Genomic DNA, 17,228 nt, shown 5'->3' with positions numbered 1-17,228 from the left:
ATGTGGTGTCCTTGTGAAGTCGTGTGGTCCCCACATGGTCTGTAACAGTCCATGGGGCTGATATATGTCTTATGTAATCTCTACAGTGCAAGAGATCTGCATATGGTCCCATGAGCCCTTTGACAGAGCCCTTTGGCCCAGGACAGTTCAGGTGTTTCTGCAGGCCAGTCTGAGGCAGGAGACCAGGCCCTGATGGCCCTGGGCCCACAGCAGTGTCCCCACATATTCACATACTACATCCCTGTAGCCATATCCCCTCGTATTCCCATACTACATCCCTGTAGGTGTATCCCTACACATTTCCATATCCCTGTAGCCCTATCCCCACATGTGGGAAACAGATTTGTAGAGAGTTCTCAAGGCCAGACAGAAGGCTCACACAGCCTCATCCATATGCAAACTTTGAGATAAGAAATGCTGACTTAGAAATGCCATGGAATAGATCAGGTATTGTTGAGAGAGAAATGGATCTAGGGACAAGTTTCAAAAGATGGCCTTGCAAATAAGACTGGGTACTTTAGAGAAATAGAACTATGAAAGATGCAGGTTCCACGAGGAACTCCACAAGGAGTCGTTTTAGATGCTTGGCTTTAAAGCATCTATAGCATGGTGTGGCCAAAGCTGATAGGCCAAGAAACACTTGTAGTGTATTGTAATTAGGAAATAGTTGGCTTCTGATTGTGGTGGTGTGAATTATAGCATCTGTATTGTCTCATCCTTCTCATGAGACTGAAAATAGAATAAAAGTTTTTAAAACACCTCTCAGTTACCCCATCTCTAAATCTAAACAAATATTATCCAATATCCATGTATTCCCATACCCCATCCAGGTATCCACATTCCCATATCCCCGCTTTATATAGGCAAGTTCCTGCCCCGGTCCTCGGTCCTCCCCGCCGCCTTTCATGTCTCCTTGCTCCTCGCCGCTATTTTTGGGGAAAAAAACCAAAAAAAAACCCCCAAAAAACCAGCACATTTCCCCGAATGAGCGTGTGCAACGGGGAATCGAAACTCTTGGTCAGGGAGGCGGGACCAGGAGCAGCAGCGGAGCAGGGCCGGAGCGGAGCTCCGAGCGCCAGCGGCGGCAGCGGCACGGGGCAGCAGCAGCTGCTCCAGCTGCTCCAGGAGTGGGCAGGGGTCCCCCGCACTGCCCACCATGGCCCTCAAGCAGCTGAAGGCGTGAGTGGGTCTGGGGGCACCTCTGGGTGTTTGTGGGGGGAGACAGGGCATGGCTGGAGTGTTCTGGGGGTCACAGGGGCCGTGGGTGGGGCAGGGGGCTCAAGGGGTGCTGGGGACAACTGAAGGGTGACTGAGGGAGGTGGGGACTGCAGCGGTCAGGGCTCACAGGGAGGGTTTTTCACTGGGGGCTGCTGGATGTCTTGGTTTTGACTGGGAGAGAGATAATTTTCTCCCCAGAAGCTGCTCCAGTGCTGTGTTGGGGATTCAAAGTGAGAACAACGTTTGTAACACGCTCAGGCCCCGCTGAGCTGACTCCAAGTCAAGACTTTTCAGTGTCCCGTGCTCTGCCAGCAAGGGGAGCACGGCCAGGAGACCCAAGTCAAACCGGCCAGAGGGATATTCTGGACCACAGAACCTCCTGCCCAGTCCAGAAACTGGGAGGGGGTTGGCCAGGAGCCACCGATTGCTACTGGGGAACAGGCTAGGCATTGGTCAGTGGGTGATGAGTGACTTCTGAGCACTGCTGGTTTCTCTCAGGTTTTATTCTGTTCTCTCTCCTTCCCATTACTATTAATAGTAGTAGCAGCAGTAATGTCAATATATTTAGTCTTGTTTCAGTTATTTAACTATTCTTTACCATTTCTGGATTCTCTCCCCCATCTCTCCAGAGCAGCATGCAGCTGTGTGGGACTGAGTTACTGGCTGGGGTTCAGCCACGACAGTCCTTCTTGGTTCTCAACTGGGGCACAAAGAGTTGAGATAACAACAGATCTGAGCAGAGTGTGTTAAAACAAAGTTGTTGTGAGCATCTCTTGTATTTATTTAACAGCTGTGGGTCACAGTTTGCTCTCGGAGTTCCTGCCCGTGCACTCACAGGTGCATTTTCTAAAAACCCTTCCTGGTGCGTGCAACCCCGTGGGAATGTTCATCCTCCCTTGGCTCTGGGCTTAGGTTATCATTGTGTTGTGGTTGGTAACACGGAGCTGTGCTACGAGAGAACGGCTGGAGCTGAATCGAAGCTGCCGGCTGTGCTCAGCATTGCCGTCCCCGCTGGGCTTCGGGAGCCATCCAGTGGGAACTGTCACTAATTACACCTTAGGCTTTTCTCCGGCGAGGGCCAGGCTATGAGACAAGTCTTCCAGCATAGTCTTCCCCTTCCCTTTCCCCTTCCCTTCCCCCTTCCCTTCACGGTACTCTGTGGTTACCCAAACCCTCAGGACAGTTTAAGCCCTGCCCGCAGCTCACACCATAAAGCCACTTGCTGTTCCCAGTGGGGCAGAATCAAAACGAAAAGGTAAAGTCTCTGAACCGACACAAGAACAGTTTAATGATTGAAACAAAACTAAATAGATTGATGTCACTGCTGCTACTAATAGGAATGAAAAGGAGAGAGAATGGAATAAAACCCAAGAGAAACCAGTAATGCCCAATAGTTGCTCATGCCCCACTAACCAATGCCTCACCCATCCCACAGCAGTGATCAGTGGCTCCTGGCCAACCCCCTCCCAGTACTGTACTGGGCAGGAGGTTCTGTGGTCCGGAATATCCCTCTGGCCACTTTGGGTTGGGTCTCCTGGCCATGCTCTCCCCTTGCTGGCAGAGCATGGGACACTGAAAAGTCTTGACTGGGCTCCAACCCAAACATCTGTGTGCAGCCAACACTGTTCTCATGCTAAATCCTGAATGTAGCCCTGGACACACTTCTGGGAAGAAAATTAACTCTATCCCAGGCAAAACCAGTGCATTGGAGCATCCCAGGAAGAGATAGGGGTTTGGGGAAGTGTAGTTGTCATCCTTGGAGGTGGTTGTTTCAGTGGGTCCTGGAAGGAGATGGGGTCCTTGACCCTTTCCAAGGAGAGGCACATCCTGTGGGATCCAAGGAGAACATGGGCATCTTGGTTACAGAGCCGCCCCCACACCTTCTCTCCCTCTCTCTGCTTTACAGGGAGACCTTCTGCCAGCGGGCACCCAGCTTCCTTGACTACCTGTCCAGCATCCTGCAGAAGTACCCGGACGGAGGGCAGATCCTCAAGGTGAGATGCACATCACCCATCCGGGATCTCCTGCCCAGCAGGGCAGCGTTACTGCAGGCAGTGGGGCTGGTCCCTGTCCAGCACCAGCCCAGGGCCTTGGTGCCCAGCTGGGAGAGAGGGTTGATGCTCTTCTCAGGGCCTGGAGGGCCCAGGTGACCGGGCACTGATCTCCAATTCCAGGAGCTGGTGCAGAACGCAGATGACGCTGGCGCTAAGGAGGTCGTGTTTGTGTCGGATGAGCGGGAATTCAACATCACCGGAGGGGGCCTGGAGGGCACCCAGGGTGAGAGGCACTGTGGGCACCGGGAGAAATGGGATGAAGCTCTCGGGGGGCACTGCCTGGTGCTGGGAGGGACTGGGGGAAGTGGAACTGGTGAGGGGTTCTGGCATGTGCTGGGAGCACCGAGGGTACTGGGAGGACTCAGTGTTACTGAGGGGAGTTTTGTGGGACTGGAGCTTGTGGGAACACTGAGTGTGAATGACAATTCCCACTCCATGTCCCACTTCCCCCCTTATCCATGGATGGTGCTGACCACCAGGCCCAGCTCTCTTGGCCTACAACGATGCCGTGATGTCGCCCCAGGACTGGACAGGGATTCAGCGCCCAGGGGTGTCACACAAGCGGCAGGATCCTCACAGCGTGGGGCGCTTCGGCTTGGGCTTCACCTCTGTCTACCACCTCACCGGTGAGTGGCACTGGGAGCCCCAGCTGGGACTGAACCGGGGATGTGGGTTTTACTGCAGGCACCAAACTACAGGTGCTGGGGAGAACTGGGGGGCACTGGGGGTGTGCAAAATGGAGGGCCGTGTCCAAAGTGAGGAAACCTGAAGCTGGAAACCTGAAGCACTAGGAGGCTGGAGGGAGGCTGGCTGGCAGTGGAGAGCAGGGCTAGGGGGACAAACTGAGGGAGGACTGCTGAGTTGGGATTAAGCTTTGGATGATGGGAGGCACCGTGGGGATAAACGTGGGGCCATTGGGTGGGCATCTGGGGCATTGATGGCTTGGGATGATCTGGGAAGGCAGTGGTGTCCATGTCATCTCTGTGGCCTTACGGTTCCCTTGTCTCCAGACCTACCAGGTGTGCTGAGCCCCCCATACTTGGGCGTGCTGGACCCTGAATGCCAGGTGCTGCCTGGTGCTGGCAAGCGCTGGGACGTCTCTGAAGCCCAGGACCTTCCTGGCCTTTTTGAGCCCTTCTGGGCTGGGCTGGAAGCTGTGGGACAGCACGGTGCTTCAGCCCAGGGCACCCTCTTCCGCTTCCCCCTTCGCCGGCAACCCTCAGAAATTGCTGCAGGGGTCTCCAATGCTGAGCGCATCTGCAGCCTCATGCAGACTTTCCTCACAGAGGCCCCTCCTGCCCTCCTCTTCCTCCGCCATGTCCGCCGCGTGGCCCTGCACCGTGTGGCCCCTGATGGGGTCCAGACACTCATGGGAACACTTGTGGCATCCCCTCAGTCTCTCCCTGTCCCAGTGCCATCGGGGGGTGAGGGGCTGAGTCTGGCGTGGTGCCTGGTGGCCCTGCACAGGGATGGGGTTGGTACTGGCAGCAAGTGGCTGGTGGCTACGGGCAGGGCCACTGAGGGGCCAGTTGTGGCTCTGGGCAGACAGCTGGGGTGCAGCCCTGAGCTGAGCCTGGCACACCCCCTCCACGGGGCCTGCCAAGGGCGGCTCTGCTGCTTCCTGCCGCTGCCAGCCACTGATGAGACGGCCACAGGGCTGCCCGTCCATGCCAGTGCTCCCTTTGCCCTCTCTGATGATCGCCGCCATCTCCGCTGGCCCCAGGAAGGTGAGGAGGGTGAGGAAGATGCCCACTGGAATGCTCTTCTGCTGCTCGAGCTCCTGCCCCGGGTCTACAGCCACCTGGCCGCCATGGCCGTGGCGCTGCCCGGTGCAGATGCCTACAGCTTGTGGCCAGAGCCCGAGCGCACGCCGAGCTCCGGCCGGATCCACAGCCTGGTGAGCCGTGTGTGCCAGGAGCTGGCGGCTGCCCCCGTCCTGCTGCCGGCCACAGACGGGGCGGCGGGGCGGCTGCGGGCCCTCGAGGCTGTGCTGCTGCCAGAGGCTGCGGGCGATGCTGCCACACGGCAGCGATCCAGGCCTTGCTGGTGGCAGCCGGGGAGCCGGTGGCCGAGGTCCCGCCCCACGTGTGGAGGGGGCTGACTTTGGGGATGCCCAAGGGTCTGCGGGAGGCCACGGCGGGACACGTGCGGGAGGTGCTGCGGCGCCACGGGGCCGCAGAGCTCCCGGCTGCCGGCCGCCTCTGCCTGCTGCGCTACGTGGCCGGGGATGGCTGCCACGCTGAGCTCTGGGGCCTCCCCCTCCTGCCTCGCGCCGACGGAACCTTCGTGGCCTTTGGAACTGCGTCAGCCGTTGTCTACGTGGACACATCCGACTGCCCCAGGTGAGCCCACGGCCCCCGGCAGCTCTGTTCCTTGCAGAGTGGGCAGCACAGCCAGTTGCCCGCAGTCACAGCTCTTGCTCTTGAATTGGGGACGGGAGGCACGGCCAAACCTGGATATTTGGCCCTGGATATTTGGGCTCCTCACTGCCCTCCTTCTCTCACCTAGTGTCACCAAGTGGGAGCTGAGGCAGGTGCCCAGGAAGCTGCTCCCCATTACCCTTCTGGTCCCCCAGGACATCTGTTTGTTCCCACAGGGAGCTCCTGCCTGGCTTGGCCGGGTCCTTCCTGCCCTCAGACCTGGAGCCAGGCTTGGACAGCCTCCTGCGGGGCATTGCCAAGGAGGGTAAGAGATGGGAGTCTCTGGACCACTTTTACGTCCCCTGCTTGCCCCCCCTAAATCCCAGCATCCCCAGGTAACCTTGTACACCTTGGGTTCCTCTGCAGCCCCAGTATCTCCCTGTACTTCCCTGTCGCTCTGGAGATGCATGTGCTTGCTGTTCTTCCCACATTGCTCTGTCCCCTCTGTGCTCCCTCGGGTCCTGGGTCTCACTGTGTTCCTCATCTGAAGATCTCTGTGCTCCCCAATACTGGTTCCCCTAACACCTTTTTACCTCCCACATCTCTTCCTTATATCCCCACCCATCTGGGGTTTTTGGGTTCTCTGTGCTCCTACTAAGGGTATCCACCATCCCTCCAGAGCCCAGGTCCTCCCACATCCCCCATGGGGGCCACCCATCCCCTGCAGTTCTTTTTCCCACATCCTGTGTCCCCCTCCCTGCCAGGTCCCAGGTCCCACAGGTTTCTAGTCCAGCCTCTGCCTCTCGTACACAGGTCTCTTCCCCAACCTGGTTCTGCTGGATCCAGCCGTGACTGTACAGACCCTGCGCTTGGCTCTGCCCCTCACCTGGACATCCCAGTCTTCAACCCCAGTGACCTGGTGCCCAGCCCAAGGGCTCCCCCAGCCCCCAGCCTCCTGGTTCCCAGCCCTGTGGCAATTTCTGGCCCACCACGTGGAAGACCTGGGCCCTCTGGAGGGGCTCCCTCTCATAGCTCTGTCCTCACTGGATGCCCCCACTGTCCGTCTGGCTCCACTGATACCTGAATCCAGTCTTATCTTCCAAGTATGGGAGGACCAGCTCCTGCCACCTGCTGTGGCCTCTGTGCTGGAGATTCTGGGTTGCCCTGTGGTGCCACCAAGCATGTGGCACCGCTCCCTGTCCCGCTATGTCCTGCCTCCATCCCCCCTCAATGCCCTGCGGGCCCTGGGCAGGCAGGGGCCTGCAGCACTGGCCTCCCGCATGGCTTCGCTTCCTGATGCAGATGTGGTCGTCCTCCGTCTCTATCTGGCAGACGTCCCATCCCTGAGCAAGCAGGACATGGGCACTCTGGCTGCTCTGCCCCTCTTTCTGCCACTGCCCTGCTTGGCCACCCCACAACCCACGGGGCTGGTGCCAGCCGCTGCCACCCCGGTGCTGGAGCCAGAGCTGGAGCTGCCCCAAGATGTGGTGCTGCCGGAGGCCGTGTTGCGGTGCCGGGATGAAGTTGACCGGCGGCTACTCGGGGGGCTCCAGAGGCCCCTCATCAGTGCAGCCTGTGTGATGCTGAAGGCCATCAGAGCCGTGGCCCAAGGCGCATATGCGGGGAGAGTGGCTGAGACACAGGCTCTCCTGCTCTGGGTACTGCAGCACGGAGACACTGTTTTTGCACAGAGCCCCCCGCTCCAGCAGGCCTGCAGCAAGCTGGCCTTCCTGGAGACCCCTGATGGCCTCGCATACCCACAAGACCTCTACGACCCCTGTGACAGCACCTTGCAGGCCCTGCTGGCACCCGAGCGCTTTCCTCCTGCTGCCTTCCACAATCCATCTGTCCTCCGTGCCTTGAGGGCCGTGGGCTTGCGGCACGGTCAGGGGTGCCTGCTGCCCTCAGACATCCTGGCAGCTGCAGCAAAAGTCAGTCAGGGCGGCACGGCAGCTTTGGACAGGGCTGAAGCACTGATCACAGTCTGCAACCAGCCCAAGGCACTGGATGGCTTCAGCGCTGCAGAGCTCAGGCAGCTCCAGGCCCTGCCATGGGTACCTCACTCCAAGTGCAGAGGAGAGCCTGGGCAGCCCTTCCTGCCCCCCAAGGAGCTGCGATCCATGCAGTACCAATCCCTGGTGGGGCTTGACATGCCCCTGACTGATGCCTTTGTGCCTGAGGCAGAGAAGAAGCTGGGGCTGAGCCAGACCCCACCACTGGAGAGAGTGTGGGAGCAGCTGAGAAAACTGGCGGGGCGTGGGGACATGGATGAGGTGGGTCCCGCTCTCCAGCCCATCTAGTGGCACATGCAGGAAAACCTGAAGGCCTTTGGGACTGCCCCAGATGGTGCTGTTGTGTGGACTGAGTGTGGGCTTGTCCTGCCACGTGATGCTGTACTGGGCTATCCTGAGAAGTTGGAGCTGGGGCTGCTGGTGCCCCGGGTGCCCCCTGACTTCCTGCCCTACAGCTGCCTCTTCAGGGCTTGGGGGGTGGCTGACGGGGTGAGTGAGGAGAGGGCGGTGTCGGCCCTGCGCTCCCTGGGGCAGGACATAGACAGGCGCAGCTGCAGAGCGGGCACTGCCACAGAGTTGCAGGTGGTTGTAGCAGTCCTGGAGTGGCTGAAGGGACGGGGCCACCAGGGCAAGGGCACTGTGCCAGTTCCTGTGAGGATCCCGCAGGGCTCGGGCTTTGCCCTCCGCCCAGCTGCCTCTGCCGTGTACCTGGACATGGAGCTGGAGGAAGAGGAGGATGTTCCAGAGGTGGTGCACGAGGCAGTGCCTTCCAGCACAGCCATGTTCCTGGGCACGGAGTGTCTCAGTACACGGGTGCTGGGCCCGGAGCCATTCACAGCCTGTGGCCCCTCAGAGCCCATCACTCTACGCCTCCGCAACATCCTCCGGGAGTATGGCGAGGAGGGCGATCTCTTCACGGAGATGGTCCAGAACGCAGAGGATGCCAGCGCTACTGTGTGCCGCTTCCTCCTGGACCTGCGGAGCCACAGAACGGCCACCTCTGGGCTGCTAGACCCAGGCATGGCTGCCTGCCATGGCCCAGCCCTCTGGGCCTACAACAATGCCCTGTTCTCAGAGGATGACTTCCAGAACATCACCCGGATTGGGGCTGCCACAAAGGAGGGCCAGGCAGGCCGGATCGGGCGCTTTGGTCTGGGCTTCAGCTCTGTCTACCGTGTCACGGATGTGCCAGCAGTGCTGAGCGGGGAGACACTGCTCATCTTTGATCCCAATGGCACCCATCTGAGCAAGCACATCCCCAGGGCCGGCTCCCCTGGCATCCGCCTGGACTTCTCTAGCCGGCCACGCATCCTCCGTGTCTTTGCTGAGCAGCAGCAGTTCCAGCCCTACAACGGTATCTTTGGTTGCTGCCTGCCTGAGCCAGGACCCTTTCCAGGGAGCCTTTTCCGCTTGCCTTTTCGCACTGAAGAGGAAGCTGTGACATCGCAGATTTGCTCTGAGGCCTTTGGTGCAGAGCGCATCCAGTCCCTTGGCACTGCTTTCCTTGGCTCTAACAGGCTCCTGCTGCTCTTCCTGAAGAACGTGAGGGAGCTGTCTCTGGAGATGCTGCCAGACACGGCCACTTCTACAGAGGATACCATGCCTCTGGCCATGCTGCAGCGAAAGGAGATCCAAGGCTTGGGGTCCCCTGGGGATCCCCCAAGTTGGGCAGCCATTGAGCAGCTCTCAGCCTGTGAGGAGGAATCCAGGACAGTGTGGCACTACCTGGTTTTGGTGTGTCAGGGTGACGGGGAGTTGCTGGAACTGTTTCACCAGAACACACAGGCAGGACTCCATCCTCCACTTCCCATGGCTGGTGTGGCCCTTCTTCTTGCCCCTGCCAAAGATGGCAAGTGGGTGCCACGTCTGGATGCTGAGAAGGGGCAAGTTTTCTGCCACCTTCCCATGCCGGTCATCTCAGGGCTGCCAATCCACGTGCACGGGGCCTTCAGCATCCTCTCAAATCGCAAAGGGCTGTGGGACACGGCAGAGCGGGGCAAGTGGAACCGAGTGCTGCTCCACAATGCCGTGCCGGCGGCCTGGCTGCGGGCACTGGACCATCTCCGTGCCATGCACGAGGCAGGTGAGTTGAAGAACTATGAGTATCATGTCTTCTGGCCAGACATTAGCACTGCCCGTTACCCCTTTACAGAGGCTGTGACTGGTTTCTACCAGGCTGTGGCAGCCAGGAGTGGCCCAAGGCTCTTTTCTGATGGCCATTCCTGGTGCTCACTGCAGGACGCCCGCTTCCTGCACCAGACTGTAGAGAGACACCCTAAGCTGGGTACTGTGGCGCAGCGAGTCTTTGCCATCACCGTGCCCCATCCCCTCTTGGCTGTGGCCTTGCCTGGGAAGGTGCAGGAGGGCCTCGGGAAGGCGCTGGATGCTGGAACCTATGACTGGAAGCGCTTTCTCTGTGAGCTTGTGCTTCCCAACTTGGAAAATCTCCCTGACGTTGCCTGGAACCTGCTGCTGCTCCATGCGCTGGATATGTCTCATGAGGATGTGGACAAAGTGCCGCAGACAGTGCCCTGCATCTCTGCCACCCCTCATGGCCACCTGCAGTTCATCTATCACCTGGTGCATCCCAGAGGTCGCGCTGCCCCTTTATACAGCCCTGAGGATGGGCGCTTCCCCACTGGGCATGCCTTCCTGGAAAGACTAAGCCAACTGGAGAGGCTGGGCATGGTGAAGAACACCGTAGCCCTGCCAGAGCTGCTGGAGAGGGCAAAGACTGTGCAGCTTCTCTGGACCAAGAATGGTGCCCAGGGCTGCCAGAGGGCTGCCTGCATCCTCGAGTTACTTCAGGATGCAGTGAAGAAGAGAACAAACGACACCCTGCAGGCCACTTTCCCAACTGTGCCCTTCCTCCCTGCTGTACTACGCAATGGCAAGCTTGTGCTGCTGCCAGCTGCCCAGCTCTACCATCACCTCCATGACCCACTAGTGGGACTCACCAAGCCTATCTTGGCTCCTAAAATGCTGGGGAAAAACTTCAGCCTCTCCGAGGAGGTAGCATCCTTCTTGGGGCTGGACCGGCAGATATCATCAGCTCAGGTCCTTGAGCAGCTGCGGGCACTCAGACATTTCTCCAACACTCTCCCTTTGGAGACCCTGCAGTACAGCACCAACTGCTGCTACAAGCACCTGAACATGATGCTCCAGGAACAGCACTCCAGCCGGGATGAGGTAGCTTCTGCAGTGGACTCCGGGGAGCCCTTCATCTTGATGGGCTCCCACTTTGTGCCGGTCACAGCTGTGGCTGAGAAACTGTCATTTGAGGCTGCCCCATACCTTTATCAGCTCCAAGAGCAGTACAAGCCCTACAGAGAGCTCTGGGAGTGTGTGGGGCTGCGCCACACATTCACCTGGAATGATTATGCCCAAGTGCTCTGCACCCTGGCAAAGACACATGCTGGAAAGCCACTGCCGGCCACGGAGCTGGATCTGGCCCTGCGGCTGGTGTCTTGTGGCTTGATGGAAGATGGCACCCAGCCAGATGCCTGCCACACCCAGCAACTCTTTCTGCCTGATGAGGAGGGCATTTTGCACCCATGGGACAAGCTCTACTTCAATGATGCACCATGGATGCCGTTGGACAGAGATGTCCTGCTGTGCCATAAACAGCTGTCCCGAGATGCAGCCCTGCGCTGTGGGGTGGCCACCATACGCCACCGAGCACTGGAGAGGAGTGAACTCATCACTGATCACCTGAGCCTCTGGGCACAGCCATTTGGTGCCCACGAAGATTTGCCAACACGACTGAAGAACATCTTGAAGGAGTACTCTGAGTCCGCTCCTGATATGGTCAAGGAGGTGCTCCAGAATGCGGATGATGCTGGTGCAGGGCTTGTGCACTTTGTGTGGGACCGCCGGCAGCACCCAGCAAAGGCCACTTTTAGTGAGAAATGGAACATCCTGCAGGGCCCTGCCCTCTGCATCTACAACGACCGCCCCTTCCAGGAGCATGACATTGAAGGCATTCAGCGTCTGGGGGTGGGTGGCAAGCAAGGCCGGCAGGATGTCACAGGCAAATATGGCCTTGGCTTCAACACTGTCTACCACTTTACTGACTGCCCAGCCTTCCTGACTGCAGACAGTACCCTGTGTGTCTCTGATCCCCATCTCTACTACATGCCCACAGCCACAACTGCGAAGCCTGGTAGCATGTTTGCTGTTGACACTGACTTCAAGAAAAATTTTCCAGACATTTATGACACCTTCCTACCATCCTTCTTCAACCTGAAACAGGGCGTCCTTTTCCGGCTGCCGCTCCGCACTGCAGCTGAGGCTGCCAAGTCCAGGGTGTCTGACATGGTTGTGCGAGACCAAGACCTCAAGGACATGGAAGAAACACTGGCTAAGGAAGGTGAGGACTTGGTGCTCTTCCTCCGGCATGTCAACACCATCATCTTCTCTGAGATCCCCCCAGCTGGGAAAGAGTTGGTGCAGAAGCTGCGGGTGAGCACGAAGGTCACGGAGGAAGATGCAAAGTTGAGACAGGATTTTCAAGCAAGATTAAGCAAAGCTGTGGATGGGAACAGCCCCACCTCTTTCTCCTATACCATGAAAGTCAAAAATAGCATGGCTAAGACCACAAGTTTGTGGAGGGTGGTCGCCCAAATTGGGGTGCAAGGTGGGGCTGAGGAGTCTCCGGTGCTTAAATGGCTGCCCTATGGGGCTGTGGCTGCCCGCCTGGAGCCTCTGAACCGAGTCACAGGCAGAGCCTTCTGCACCCTCCCACTGCCCTTGATCACTGGGCTGCCTGTGCACATCAATGCTAACTTCTCTGTGGATGCGGCCAGGTGCAGTCTCCACTGGGACAAAGGCGGCACAGAGGCAACCTGGAATGACTTCTTGCTCCGGCGCTTGGTGGCTCCACTCTACTGTTACTTTCTCACCAGGCAGTGGAAAGCCCTGGAGCCAGAAAAGCTCCAGTACAGGTCCCTGCAACTCTGCCAGCAGCACCTGGACTTGCACTTGCTCCAGTTTTTCCCTGTTACAAAAAGAGTGTTACCTGTCTTCCAGGGCATGGTGAGAGAGGTCTACAAGCACATCAGTCATGCACGCCTGCCCCTGGTGCCTGTGTACCACAGGAAGTCATCTGACACGGTGAGAATAACATGGGCATCTCCAGGTGGATCGGACATGCTAACAGAGCCATACTTCCTCAAGGAGAAGTCTCAGCCAGAAGTCCAGGAAGTGCTGCAGCAACTGAACATGAAACTGGTTCCAGCATTCACCCACCTGCAGCAGATCCGCGAGGAGTTCGTTGAAGCCCAGGTGAATGCTGTGGTCTTAGGGCCAGCCTCTCTCCGGTGCTTCCTCAAGGCCCTGGCTCTGCCTGTGCCCTGCAGGCTGGCTGAGACACCCCTAAGGACCCCAGAGAGCTGCTTCTACCTGCTGCAGTACTTAACAGGATGGAACAGGCACTCCCAAGGTACTCACAGGGAAGGGGACAAGGCAGACCTGGAAGGCCTGCCCTTGCTGGCCACAGAAGATGGTCTTCTGAATGCTTTCAGCATCCACCACCCTGTCTTCAAGAACTCCTTTGCCCACCTCTTCCCCAAGCACAGCCACCGTTTTGCCCAAAATTGTATTCCTGAATGGATCCCACCTTGCTTTGTGAAGGAGCTTGACCTCCCAGAGGCCACACCACTCATCCAGGAGGCATTGGGTCAGCTGGAGTGGACCAGAGAGGGGGAAAACTGGCTCAAGGAGCTGTGGACCTTCTTTGACAGGATGGTTCCCTCCAGGACCTCAGAGGTGGACATGGAGTCATTCGTGAATCATCTCCAGAATATGGCAGTGCTGCCTACTCAGGGGAGTAAGACAGACTCAAAGCACCTATTGCCACTATCGTCTCTCTCCAAGGTTCTTTTTGAGTGTCACTCTGAAGTGGAAAACGTGCTGCACAAACTGGGCATCCCTGTGCTCCAGCAGTCCCTGCTGCCCTGGAGATTTGCTTACTGTTGCCTGAAGCCAAGGGCACTGCAGGTTACAGATCCCAGGGCTGTAGTGGCTCATCTGGCAGACACAAGAGCTGATCTGTGCTGGGGGGATTTAGGGGAGCAGGACGTGTCAGCCCTGCTAAGGTTTGTCCAGCAGGGAGAGCTGGATTCACGTGCACTGGAGCAGCTCCAGTATCTGCCTCTCTTCCAGAAGTTTGGGGGGGGCTACGTAGCTGTGGCTCCCTACCGCAAGGTGCTGTTACTCTGCAGACAGTTCCCGCCAGTGCCCTCGAGTGCCCAAACCCTGTACGACTTGGACAAAGACATGCTGCTTCTCACACCAAGCCCGCACCACGAATGGCTGGCCAAGCGTTTGAAGTGGGAGTTCACCGATGATCAGGAGCTCTTCCTGACTGTGGTACTTCCCCGGCTGCCCCAGCTCACACAGCAAGACCTCCTGGAAGCTGTATGCTTGTTCTTTGTCCTGCAACCCAACTGTTCCACTCAGAGCATGGACGCTATTGTGGCAGCTTTTCAGAAGGTGGCCTTTATACCAGATGCCCACAGAACACTGCGCCTGGCCTCCTACTTCTACCATGACATGCCCTCCTTCCACACCCTGCGGCTCCAAAACCGCTTTGTGCCTAAGTCTTTCTTTAATAAGCTACCTTCGAACTGCAAAGAAATGGTGGATTTCTTCCTTAAGGCAGGTGTCCGCACCAGCCTCTCTGTAGAGGACTTTGTGGCACTGGCTGAGGAGATAGAGCGTGAAGCCACTCAGGCTACATGCCATGCTGCAGAACTGCTGGAGCGACAGCAGGAGATGCTCAAGCAACTTGCAGTCTTGTTGGAAACTCCTGAGTCAGTGTGTTTCCTGAGGAAAATTGCCTCAATCCAATTCCTGCCTCCACTGGATATCCCCCCAAACTTGGTGAACCTCCACCCTCCTTTTGCAGACTGCACTAAGGCCGTGGCTCTGAAAGGCAGCGTTTCCTACTGCAAAAATGTGGCTGAGCTCCTGTGGACATCAGCCACCATCCTGCCAGAATCCCTTGAACTTGAGGAGAGGTCCCTGAAGGCCATGGAAGTCCTTGTAGAGATACCCACTGCCCTGGTGGTGGCCAACCTGGAGCATGTGTGCAGGGCAGCCTGCTCGACACAACTGCAGGTAAGCACACGGGCCAGAGTGCTCCAGAGCATGTACAGCTTCCTGCAGACTCATCTGAAGGAGGTGGACGCAGAGCACCTGGCTGAGCTGCCCATGGTGCTGGCCAAGTCATGGGACATGGCCAGGCCACGGCAGGTGGTGACATCCCTCCCAGACGAGGCTGACTTTTACCCCTACCTCCTCACGCCTCACCCCAACGTGGCTGCCTTTGCAGATCTCCTGCAACACCTTGGCGTCGTCCTGGTCCCCACACTGACTCACTACAGCCGTGTCCTGGCCCAAATCTACCAGGAGAGCCATGGCACTGGAAGCCTTTCCAGTAGCCAGAAGAAGACAGTCCTGGTGGCCACACGGCATTTCTTCCAGCTGCTGCGGGAGGAACCGGAGCCCCCCGATTGCTCTGCTGTGGCTGAGCTGTATCTGCTGAGCACTGCTGACTGCCTGGAGCCATCCCACAGACTGTGCTTCAATGACTGTGTGCCCTCAGAGACCGCTCGGGCCCTAGAGAAGACCTTTGTGTTCATGGCTGCACTGCCAGTGGCTGGGTGTAATGTCAGGTGGCTGCTGCAAAGGCTGCCAGCACACCTGCAGCCACGGGCGCTCTCAGAGGTGTCAGAGAAGCAGCTGGAGGAGGGTAGTCCTCAGCCATGTCGTTACGGCTCTCAGTGCGCTGCGCAGAGGCGTCTCCGGACGCTGCTGGTATCCCCGTGGTTTAGGCTGGGGCTGGAGTCCCTGCTGCATTGGCAGACCCCCAAGGCAATGATGGGAATGGAGGGGGATGGTGGCTTTGCAGTGGAGCAGGTGAAAGTGCAGTGCTGCAAGGACATCTGCACTGTGCTGGCGCACAGCGGGGCAAAGGTGGAGGGCAGCTCCCAGTCACAAGTTATTCATGCGTGCCTGTCTGGTGGTGCTCAGCGGCTCCTCTCCATCCAGCATGTAGACATGGTGCTGAACCGGCAGCAACTGAGGGTCGTGGAGACACTGGCACAGGAGATCAATAACATCCTGGGTGGGCAGCTGGAGGCACGCGCTTTGTCCGTGCTGCGTGAAATGCTGGTCTGCCAGGAGCCACAGGACGTGGCCTTGGTTCTGGAGGAGAACAGTGTGGCACTGGTGCATGCTGCACCAGAGCCAGAGAAAAGGCTGCAGGAGGAGGCTGAAGCTGATCCATGGAAGGATCCCAGCCTGCCAACCTTGAGGCCTCTGCATGGTGTCAGGGGGCCAAAGGGGTGGGTCCCATACAAACCTGGCAGTGCTGCCCAGCACCACAGACAGGGAGGCTGTGGCTCCTGGATGAGCAGCCAGGAGCTCATGGCCCTGACTCCATCCGTCCCCGAGGCCCTGCGTTGGCTGTGTCAGGCCACAAGTGACCTGCAGGCAGCCCGCAATGACATCCGGCACTGCTGCCCCAACTGGGTGCTCTTCAAAGTGCACCAGGCCCTGGAGAAGGCACTGGTGGCGGCTGTGCTTTGCCGTGGTGAAGCTTTTGCGGGCCATAGAGGGCTGCTGGGTATGGCCCAAAGGCTGGAGGCGGAGGAGCCGGAGCTGAGGGGCCTTGTCCTGGACGTGCAGTGGCTGTGTGACTGTGGTACGGACGGCAAGGCCACACAGTACCCGAGTTACCATCCCTTTCCCGTGACCCCCAGTGAGGCCTTCCCCAGCGTGGATGAGGAGGAGGTCCTGAAGCGGGCACAAAAAGTGCTAGTAACACTGAGGGACCATGTGGGCAGAAAGTGACAGGTCCCTACCACGGCGCACGGCACCTGGGCCAAAGGACCATCAGGCGCCCATCAGAGACCCACCATGGACCTGCTGTGGACTCGCCGTGGACTTGCCACAAACCTGCCACAGGCCATTCCAGACTGTCCAGCCCTGGCAGGGGAGTTTTGGTGGCAGAGCAGGGCCCAGACCACTAGACATCACAGAGTTGCCTGTGCCATTGGCGTGTCTTGAGTGTGCAGTAAATAAAGTGCAAAATAAATGCTGCAATGCTGGAAGACCTTTCACTGACAGTGGAGTCAGGGACATGAAGAAGTCATGGGCAATAGGTGTGGAGAAGGTGGAGGGGGTGATGAGGGAGTTTGGAGAACTGTGTTTGGTCAATTTTGGCTAGCCAGGGGCTCACCGAGCCACTCCATTACGTCCCCTCGTTGACTGAAAAGGAGAAGAAAACGTGATAAAAATCCCACGGGTCAGGGAGATCACTCACCAATTACTGCCACAGTGAGAACAGACTCACCTTGGGGAAATGAATTTCTTTTAGAACCAATTAAACAGAGTAGGAAAATGAGAAATAAGAATAATCCTAAAACCACCTCCCCCTACCCTCCCTTCTTCCCAGACTCAGCTTTATTCCACTCGGGCGGTGGAATGCCGATGGAAGTCCGATTCCTGCGCTGCGTGCAGGAATTGCCAGACCTGTCCCCCGGGAGCGCTGCTCCTAAAACGGAGCCTACTCCCACCGG

The 17,228-nt window shown here is 58.1% G+C and overlaps 1 protein-coding gene across 1 annotated transcript; it reads left to right on the top strand.

Moving 5' to 3' along the window:
• The first annotated feature begins 1,060 nt into the window (after positions 1–1,060).
• LOC140680367 (sacsin-like) lies at positions 1,061–16,769 on the top strand. The gene is given in 8 exon segments (XM_072917065.1): positions 1,061–1,179; positions 3,125–3,212; positions 3,393–3,495; positions 3,752–3,898; positions 4,283–5,296; positions 5,299–5,614; positions 5,869–5,957; positions 6,446–16,769. Coding segments are annotated over 8 exon segments (11,835 nt in total). The 5' UTR covers positions 1,061–1,156; the 3' UTR covers positions 16,501–16,769.
• The last annotated feature ends 459 nt before the right edge of the window (positions 16,770–17,228 follow it).

Source organism: Taeniopygia guttata, chromosome 20 (assembly GCF_048771995.1).
Source record: "Taeniopygia guttata chromosome 20, bTaeGut7.mat, whole genome shotgun sequence".
Lineage (NCBI taxonomy): Eukaryota > Metazoa > Chordata > Aves > Passeriformes > Estrildidae > Taeniopygia > Taeniopygia guttata.
The sequence above is the reverse complement of the archived record's forward strand: the minus strand, read 5'-3'. Positions and strand labels throughout refer to the sequence as shown.